This window comes from Colobus angolensis, unplaced genomic scaffold (assembly GCF_000951035.1).
Source record: "Colobus angolensis palliatus isolate OR3802 unplaced genomic scaffold, Cang.pa_1.0 Scaffold269, whole genome shotgun sequence".
NCBI lineage: Eukaryota > Metazoa > Chordata > Mammalia > Primates > Cercopithecidae > Colobus > Colobus angolensis.
Window position 1 is genome coordinate 2,382,050 of NW_012115921.1, and position 10,519 is coordinate 2,392,568.

Here is a 10,519-nt window from a genome sequence, read left to right on the forward strand (position 1 = left end):
ACTCCTATAGAGAAAAGGCTGGCAAGTTCCTACTGCTGGGACCCGAAAGCTGCCCTGGGTCCTGCCTTCCTGAGGCATTGCTGTCTACCTACCTTTTCCTTTGATTTTCTCAAATACCTTATAATAAATCCCACTTTCTCTTAAGTGAGCCAACATAGGTTTCTGAGCCCTGGCAATCAAAGAACTTTAACCAATATATAGGTGGGATCTGCAATTTCTTGTGTGCTGGAACAGACTATGTAAATATCACATAATAACCACCATTGTATAGAGCATTTTTCTACAGCAAAGAGAAAGGCTTGTCCAAAATTCCCAGAGGAAAGAGGCCCTTCCTGAGCTCTGGGGAAGTCTCTCTGCTGCAGGCAGAGGTGGCTCATCAGGCCGCATCATAGCCTAGGTGACCCACCCCTCAGAACTTTCTGCCTTCCCCTCATTGGAAAGGGTTTCTCTCCCATTATATATCGGCACATAGACATTCAGCATTGTATACTTGGCTGGGTGCAGTGGCTCACATCTGTAATCCCATCACTTTGAAAGGAGGCTGAGGCAGGTGGATCACTTGAGGTTAGGAGTTCGAGACCAGCCTGGCCAACATGGTGAAACCCTGTCTCTAGTAAAAATACAAAAAAGTAGCTGGGCATGGTGGCACACGCTTGTAATCCCAGCTACTTGGGAAGCAGAGGTTTCAGTGAGCCGAGATCACACCACTGTACTACAGCCTGAGTGACGCAGCAAGATTCCATCTCAAAAAAAAAAAAAAAAAATTAAAAGAATTGTATACTTTAGTAATCTCAGTGCTTTAGGAGGCTGAGGCAAGAGTATCACTTGAATCCAGGAGTTTGAGACCAGCATGGGCAACATAGCAAGACCCTGTCTCTAAAAAAAAATGTTTAAAACATAAGCCAAGAGAGGTAGTATATGCCTGTAGTCCTAGCTACTTGGGAGGTTGAGTTGGGAGGATCACTTGAGCCAGGGAGGTCAAGGCTGCAAGTCAGCTGTGACTATACTGCTGTACTCCAGCCTGGGGGTCAGAGTGAGACCCTGCCTCTCTTGAAAAAAAAAAAAATTGTATACTTCAGTCTCTTGTGAGTTTGATTATTGTGAGTCGGTCTCTGCATAAGCAATCAACTAACCAATTCCAGGTCACTAACCAGGCTTAGGGATAGGTCCAGGACTCTAGAACATCCCCAAGGTGATGCTCCTTGGGGAAGCCTCTTAGAAGCCAACTAGCCAGGTTTCTCTTGACAACTAGCCTTATCATCATTGCCTTGCAACCTACATCAGGGACCAGTTAGATCTCAGGTGGGAAACAAGAAAGATGTCTTAGGTAAGAAGCCCAGGAAGACATTACATTCTTTCTACCATTCTTTCTACCATACCCATACAAGTCGAAAATATGACAAGAGTCCTTGGGGAAACCTGACCATTTGGGGGTATCCAAAATAGAGGAGACCCATGTGTTCAATATTAATCTGGGCTCCAATAATAATAATTACTTATTGGGTACTTATTCAGGTATAAGTACTTTAGATCTAGCAATCCGTGTCATAGGTAAGGGGACTCAGAGGTTAGATCATTTGCCCAAGTCAAACAGTAAGTTGTGGGGCTGGGATTTGAACAGACTGGGTGACTTTGGCAACATTTATAGACATTTAGGGCACAAATCTTGGTGAGCCATAGAAAGCGACTCAAGACACACAATGTAGGACATGACATTTCTTGCCAGTAAAAAGCTTATGATTCTAAATTTGTATTTTTCCTTCTAAATAGAGGAAGGAACTTGTTCATAAACAAGATTAGGAGACCTGATAAAGATCGTTACATACTGAAAGAAACCAAGAGAGGTGCAAAAAAGAGCAAGCCTAGTGGGGAAGCTGCTCCAGTGCCCTGCCCCAAGAGCTCTGGACCTCAGCTCTGAGCAGCAGCACTGTGACCTCCAGGGCTTTGTTCTCATAGGGGCAGGAACGAAGGGTCAGGCATTATCACTCTGTCCCGCAGCTGGGTCTATAGGCCACAGAGAGATGGAAAGAGATGGGGCTTGGTCTGATGATTTTGGTTTGACTCTCATTCTTCTCATACTAGTTACTGTCCTCCTTGAATCAGTTTGTTCACAAATACCTCCCTTGCATGGCTAAAGTACAGATTTAATGAGATATTGTATAAAATGTGCCTAGTACATACAAACTTGCTCAAACAATTGTAGTTCCTTTCCCATATATTTTCTCATCTACCTGTAAGAAGTAACCCAGAAGAAAGGAGTTAAGTGATCACTTGCTCCCTGTCTAGAGTTGCCTTAATGAAACTTCTGTGAAAAAAGGAAAATTCATCCCCACAGATACTTCTAGTCAGATGCTTGCCTTGTCTAAGGAAGGTCTCTGCATTAAACAAGTTCCCCACCAGGCATCTCTGGAGAAAAGATGAGGATTGATTAACTGGAAAAGGGAGGAGAGTGGGTGCCCATGGGACCATGTGGCAACTCCTGCAGACTTGGCCCTGCCTGTCTCTCACTAGGGCAGGGCACAAGTCTCACCAGGTGCCCATGAGAGACCAGCCTTGCAAGTGGGCTTTAGCCAGGCCCTCACTGTGGTACCTCAGAGTTCAGTGCCAGGCTCTTCCACGCCTGGAGAATGGCTATCTGATGGTGAGTTCTGAGAAACGTCTGCATGAAGAGCTCAGCCCTCCCTCTTCTGTTTCTCTAGAGAATTAGCTGCTTTCAGGGGACATGCTTTCTGCTCTGTTTCTCCAAGCTTTAATATTTAAAGGGCCCTACTTTCCCCAGTGAGCATCCCACAGGGCTGGGGGATAAACCTATTCAATACAGTATTAGAAAACCTACTTGCCTGTTGATCCAAACCACATTCTCCAATACCAGCTTCATCAGTCATAAGGGTGATACTAGTCTCTGAACTCCTAACAAGCCTCAGAGCTTCAATGAAGGAAGAGGTGTTATTTATTGGGCCTCCTTAAAGACTTCACCAGATACAGATGCCCAATCCTCTTGAGAGTAAGTCCACCACTCTACTTTGGGTGTTCTTGGAGTTGAGAATAGGACCCAGGATTGTGGATGGTCAGAGCCTCAAACCCAGTACAGAAGTCTTCTTGCTGGAATCTCTGGAGGGAACAGACAGGGGCTAGAAATAATAAGAGCTAATGTATACTGAGTGCTAAGAACAGACACTGGGCTAAGAGATTTAACTTTGCAAAATGGACACTATCATTACAGGGCGAACATCCCAAATCTGAAAAATCTGAAATCTAAAATGCTCCAAAATCCAAGACTTTCTGGGCACTGATGAGACACTCAAAGGAAATGCTCATTGGAGCCTTTCAGATTTTGGATTTTTGGAATTGGGATGCTGAACTGGGTAAATATGCAAATATTCCAAAGTCAAAAAAAAAAAAAGTGAAATCTGAAACACCTCTGGTCCCAAGCATTTTGGACAAGGGATACTGAACTCACATTACAGGAGAGGAAGCTGAGGCTCCAACAGATTAGGTGCAGCTCAAGGGATACAGCTGATCAGTGGTGGAGCCATACGGTCACTCCAGGGTCCACACTTTCCATAGGGACACTATGCTGCCTCCATTACAAGATGTCATCTCCCCACTGTGATAATAAGGGAAGAGCTGGCCAACACTGCGTCCACCTCCTGACTCAGGGTCCAGGGTTATTTTCACCACACCTGTATGAGCAAAGTCAAGAATGTCTTCAGGCTTTCTTCTCGTTCTGATGAGCCAGGAACCTTGGGGTCTCTGGAAACACCCTCTTGATTGGCTTGTCAGCCACAGAACTCTCTGTGGCCTCTCTGTGTCCCTTCCCTGGTGGCCACTCTGGGAACCACATCCCACCCCTAGAGCCAGGCTGTGTGCAGTGTATAGTCTCATCCCTCCCAGCCTCTCTCCCTGAGCCCATTGGTTCCTAAATTCCTGTTGGTTTTGCTGGGATGACTCAACTTCCCCAACACCCTGCACTCACCAATACCGGGATTCCACCAAATTCATACAACCCAATTTCCACCAAGCTGTGGTGGAATGACCTGACTCATTTATACACCATGCTCACAATTTTTGCCATGCCTGTGTTTTGCTTATGCATTTATTTACTTAATATTCTTTCATTCGAGGAGCAATGGGCCAGAAAATGAAGACTGAAACCCCACTTGGCCATTTACTAACTTTGTGTTGTTAGGCAAGTTTCTTACCCTCTCTGTGCCCCAGTTTCCTGATCTGTATAAGGAGGACAATGACAGTAACTACCTCAGAGGGTTGCTGTGAGGACTAAATGAGTGAATGCAGGTAAAGCATTAGGAAAGTGTCTAGCACATGGCACACACTCAACAAGTGTTAGCTACCACTGTCATTACTTTTATTTAAAAGGGAAACTTCATATTCCTACCTTAAATGGATAAAGCAATACCACTTACCACAAATAGAGTTATAAAAATAAATAAAATGAAAACAGTTATTAAACCTTAGGTAAGGCCTGCTCTCATTTTGTCAAGAAAGGAAACAAACAGAAAGATGTTGAAGGCATATGAGGCTTAAATGAGGGTGATCAACCTTTTGGATTTGTCCAGGACCTGTCCCAATTTTAGCACTGAAGGTCCGGCAGCAACTCTCATTCCTGGGTGGCCCTGGACGGTTGGTCACCCTACCTCAAATAGAGGCTTTCTCTCCTTCATTTAAAGGAATAAAAAGAACTTAAGAAGGAACAATGTTCTTACAATGTGATGTTGTGTGTTTAAGGCTGGGTCCGTATCCCACATACAATCATCTTGCAGAGCAAGCCCACACCTTGGGCCACACCACACAAACCCACCTCTGAGAGCTGAGTCTCCAAATGCTATAAATCTATGGAAAAGCCGTCACATCACATGTGCCACTGAGAAAGTCCCCAGAGAAAAATCACATTTGTAAATGCCAAGAAGAGGAACAGTGATTAAATTGCTGCACAGCTAAAATGACTTTATGTTATAAAACCATTGAAAAATCATGTTTTGGAGAATCTTTAATGGTATGGAAAAAAGGATTATATTAGAATTCTCAGTTTTAAAAAGCAGACTAAAAAATAACACATACACTAAGATCCTAGTTTTACAAAATATAGAGAAATGTAAAGAAAGAAACACACCATAATATAAACAATACATCACTGAGGAATGGGATTCTAGAAGGTTTTTTTATTTCTTTATATTTATTTCTGAATTTCTTATTTATATCCATTTCTGTATTTGCCAAGAAAGTCTAGCAAAGAACATGCATTACTTTTTACTAGAAAAAACTGAATAAAAATTACAAATTACAAATAAAAAAGTAATAGGAAGAAAGTAACCAGAGCTGATTAAGCCCAGCCTTAGCAGACTTTTTTTACATCTGTTCCCTGCTAGGAAAAGTTTTCAGTCTGGCCAGGTGCAGTGGCTCATGCCTATAATCCCAGACTTTGGGAGGCTGAGGTGGGCTGATCACTTGAGATCAGGAGTTCAAGACCAGCCTGGGCAACATGGCAAAACTCCAACTTTACTAAAAATGTAAAAATTAGCCAGGCATGGTGGTACTCCCTGTAATCCCAGCTACTTGGGAGGCTGAGGAATGAGAATCGATTGAACCTGGGAGGTGGGGGTTACACCACTGCACTCCAGTCTGGGTGACAGAGCGAGACTCTGTCTCCAAAAAAAAAAAAAAGTTTCCTGTCTGAACAACTGTCCTCTGCTTTCCACCTCCCCTGGAGAAAGTCCTTGTAGAGAAGGCAGGGCTTGTCCAGGGTCACGGGCATGAGCTGCCTCTGCTAAGACTCTGAATTTGAAGGCCCATTGGTGAGGCTTCCCTGGACTGTCACCTGAACTCAGAGTCTAGCCTCCAAGGTCCACAGGACTAACATGATATCCCCTTTCCCTCTATTCATGATTTTCCCATGATTTGGACTGTGATACTCAATAACTGCCCCAGGACCTAAGTTACTAACTGGAGGCAAGGTGACATCTAATGCAGGAAGTGCCCACTTTGGACCAAGGTGACTTGAGCTGGAGTCCACCTACTAGCTGTATGCCTCTCTCCTCATATCTAACATGAGGCTTAAATTAAATAACAGATCTAGCACAGATCCTGGCACAAAGTAGGAGCTCAATTAATACCAATTTTCTCCCCTCTTTCCTTTTGCATCACTATCTGAAAACTCAGTTCTCCATCTCCCTCTTCTCACTCAGCTCCCCAAGGAGCAGGGGCAGGGCCAGAGTCTAGGGGCCCCAAGCTCTCTTCTCCCTATCTACCCAGGCCTCTGCATCTACTCAGTCAGCAAACAGAATTCCTCTGCTGATAATAAGCCCCAGAGAAAGTGGCTGAGGGGCAGTCCAGGCTCTGTGAGGTGACCCAGGAGAGGAGGTAGGGGGAGAGAGGTGGGTAACTTCAGGCCCCGACATTGTATTCTCTCAAGTCAAACTAGATGAATCTGATCATCAGGCACATGTACAAAATCAACCTGGGGCCCTATAAAACCAGAACCCACTTTATGAGCATTGTGTCCATGTGTTCACAGAAACATGGTTGAACCTGAGCACTTTGTGTGCTCCCAGCATCATTCTTGGTGCTAGACACACAGCGGGTGAGGAACAGAATAAGGTCTCTGCCCTTGCAGGGCTAAGTCTGCTCCTCCAGGAGGTGTGGGGTGCTTCTGCCCACCTCTGTTACAAAGGCTTAGAGGAGAGACGCAGGGCTTTTTAGAAAGCTGAGGACCCATCATGTATAGTTCAGCCCATCAGGCAAGGAACCGAGCTTCCTTACACAGACCCACAGAACTCCTCACCCCCAAACCATGAGCCCTCTCAGCCTCCCAGGGATTCAGTTTCAAGTAAGTTTCACATGGCGGTAACTTCCCTACCCAAGATACTATTTAAATTCCCTGCTTTGTCACTTAGTGGCTGGGTGAGCTTGGATGAGTCATTTAACATCCCCTAGCCCCAGTGTCCTCACCTGGAGCAGTGAGGTAAAGACACATCCCTCATGGCATTCTGTGAGGGGCATGCGAAATCCCTTGTGGAAAGCCTCAGATGTACCGTGTTGCAAGAGGGCCAGTGATTCCCCTGCTGCACTCTGACATGAGGTCCCAAGCAGAGGGGAGCTGACCATGGAGGTCAAGAGCAGAGCCTGCAGAGACCACAGCCTGGGGCCGAGCACCAGCTGAGCAGCCTCTCTGTGCTAAAGTGTCCTCTACAAAACCAGGGTGGAAAGAATGACCCCTGCTTTGTAGAGCTGTGGGAGTCATGAGTTACTGTATGGGAAAGGGAACAGTGTTCAATACACAGTAAGAACCATGTGTTTGCTGTTTATTTTCTTGCAGAAACACATTTATGGAGATAACCAATCATGTCGTAGCAGCTAGCACATGGTTATCCCTCCAAGATGATAAAGGACACAGGAATGCCTCCCTTACCTCCAAGCATAAAGATAGGTACATCTGCTGTGAACATAAACAGCCACCCACCAAACATGCATGCACGCGTGCACACACTCACACACACACACACACGCACGCACGCATGCACAGTGGAATCATGGATGGCACAAACATGATAATGACAACAGTTTTCTCCATTAGGTCAAAAATTGCAAGACACAGTTGGAGGTAGGATCATACCCGGGCATTCACAGCTGTATTGAGAGGCACGGGCACTGGAGTTAGAGTCATACAGACCTGGGTTTGAGTCCTAGTACCACTCCATCTTGGTAGAATGACCTTAGGCAAGTCACTTAACCTGAGTTCCCTTCTCCATAGAAGTGTTGGGGTAGGGGAGTGCAGGGGGATGGGCAACTCCACCTGCCTCACTAGCATGTCATTGTCCCTCTGTGGGGGCAACACAATCCTTGGCAAGTCCTGACTCCTTTGGACCCCCAGCCTCACAGTCCCGGGAAGCTTCCTCCTTTTCCCTGCAAAAGACCCTGCTCAGACCAGCTTTACTTCCCTGCACCACCCCGGCGAGCAGCCTGAAGAGTGTTGGGAAACAGCAGCTGCCGAGTTCTGGGAGGCTGGAGCGCTGGCCAGGGGTCCCAGACCCCAGGCTGCTGTTTACTCAAACTGCAGAGCCTCTATAGCCTTTACAACTGTTTCCTGGGCAGGAGGGAGCAAGACAGCTGGGCCTCTCTCTGGCCTCTGGAAGAAGCCAGTCCAAATGCTGCTCACTGTAGGAATCGCACCTGGAGGTGAACAGGGCCAGGCATGAGCCGGGCACATACATCCCCTCTAGGGAGCGGGGAACTGCACAGGCCAGGGGAAGCTGGAGACAAAAGAGGAGACAGGGACAGAGATAAAAACAGGGGCTGTGACCAGAACACAGGATGGGAAGGGCAGAGACAGAAATAGGGGTAGAATTAAGGATCTAGACAGGTCATGCCGCCCAGGTTCAAGGCAGAGGGGCATAGGGAGACAGAGAGAGAGAGACATGGGAAGCACAGAGGGGAGAAAGCCCTGCCTAGCAGACTTGCCTAAGCTGAAGACCCCATTGTTGCCACAAACGGGCCCACAGGAAAGCTACGGGTTGCAATCGCCTGTCACGACCCACATTTTCACCCTGAGCTGTGCACACTTTCCAAGAGCAAGCAAAAGGAGCACAATCTAGTTAAGTTAGGACTGGCAAGATTCACTTCTGATTTAAAACTTAAGACAGCAACAATAAAGATAGTCAGCTGAAATGCCACCCAATAAAGCCAGCTCCCCAGGAAAGTTAAAGTTTAGCGCCCCCATCCCAGCACCCTGTACCTTTAAGGAGGAGAAGATTCCCTCTGCTTCCCAGTCGAAGAGGCAGGTTATTCTAGGATATAGGGGAGGCTTACCTAAAACTGAGTTATTCTCCTTTCCTCCTCTGGCCAGCCTCCCTTCACTCTGGGGAGCTTTTACCATTTAAGGTCAATGTTACATCTGGCTCCGGAGCTTGGAGCCGAGAAGCCTCTGGCTGTAGAACCTCGGCCGCACGCCTCCTCTGAGAGGGGCTGGGACTTAGAGCCGAGAGCTCCTCTGGGAGCCCCCCTTCGGCCTGGCTCGGGGGATAATGGCAGGGAAAGCCGACCAGCTGGCCTCAGGGTTCAGGGCAGGCTGGGCCTTTGGGGCAATCGCTTACCCTGGGCCCCTCTGATGGGTATCCACACAGCAGATGGCAGTCCCCATGGCAACTCATGCCACTGGACACTGTCCTGGCTGGACGGGGACAAAGGGACCCTGCAGATCTTGCCACCCGCCTGGAGCCTCCAGCAAGCATGTGAGCCTGGAGAAGACCCTGGGCCAGCGCCAAAAGAAACTGGGAATGGTTCCTGTCCTGGGGATTTGGGGGCAGGGGCTGCTCCCACTGCGTTAAACTCTTGGGATTGCCAGAGAGAATGGCCTGGGAGATTCAGCTACTCCCAGACTTACCAGACTTGGCACAGGCCCCAGGGGTATCAACCCTGCTCCTCCACTTAACAGCCTGTGGTCTTAACATCGTGGAGCCTCAGTCTCCTCATCTCTAAAGTGGGAATAATAATGATAATGCCTAACTCATTGGGTAGTCAGGGGATTAAATGAGATATTAGTCAAATGTTTAACACACTGCCAGCATCTCATAAGAGCTAGATCAGCACGAATGAGCTTCCTGCCCCTGCCCAGGAAATCCATACCCTGTCCATACACACTCTTCACCTGCCTTGGGTATAGGACCCACCCAAGGCCAGGATCATGGAGCTCCAAGCTGGGGGCAAGCTACATGGGGACTTCAGCCCCTTCTGTGGTTAGAGCGGCACAGAGAAACCCTAGGTAAAGTTGCTAGATAAATTACAGGACACCCATTTAAATTTGGATTTCAGATAAACATGGGACATACTTGTACTAAAAGACTGTTATTTATCTGAAATTCAAATTTAACTAGTCATCCTCTATTTTTGTTTGATAAATCCGGGAACCCTAGTCTTGGCCATCATTAGCCATCCAGAAAACATTCAGTAGTCATGGTAGAGAGCACTAGGGATTGAGCTCCAAGGCCTATGGCCTCAAGCCCTCCTGGCAAACACAGTCCTTGTGCTCAGCTCCTGGCCACAGATCAGTGGTGCAGCAGTGGCAGACGTTCTCCACTGAGCCTGGCCCACTGAGCCTCCATCCCTTCCTCAGGCATGTGGTTCTGAGGAAGTCCTGTTTTTTCTGTGTAGTTGTTGTAAGAGAGATCACTAACAGGGGTGTAGCGCATGAAGTCTGCTACCCTCATCAATAATTGTTTTTTGTAAATGAAACCAGAGGAGGCTGTCTTGGGTACTAGCCAAGCTTTCTCTCAAGTGTCCACACCTGTCCACGTGGAGGTGCAGGCTCCCCCCACAACCCCTGTCCCCTGCAAAGCCACATGGCAGTAACTACTAGAATTGCAAGTATATGGTATAGCAGGAACTGACCAAACTCTTCAGTGCTGTTTCTCCAACTTCAATGTGCATTAGAATCCCCAGGTGTGAAGCTCGTTGGGCTCCTCTTTCAGAAATTCTAATTCTATGGATCTGAAATGGACCCAGAAAT

General features: G+C 47.1%; 1 protein-coding gene across 3 annotated transcripts in view; it reads right to left on the reverse strand.

Annotated features, from left to right (window-relative positions):
- Positions 1–9,328, reverse strand: part of MRVI1 (murine retrovirus integration site 1 homolog) — a 118,990-nt gene extending 109,662 nt beyond the window's left edge. For 2 of the 3 annotated variants that reach the window (XM_011947644.1, XM_011947640.1), the window contains exon 1: positions 8,824–9,328. In XM_011947644.1, coding sequence (XP_011803034.1) covers positions 8,824–8,890 — 67 coding nt within the window. In that variant the 5' untranslated portion in view covers positions 8,891–9,328. The remainder of the gene's footprint in view (positions 1–8,823) is intronic. The other variant, XM_011947646.1, reaches the window with a different exon arrangement.
- Between the last annotated feature and the right edge of the window lie 1,191 nt (positions 9,329–10,519).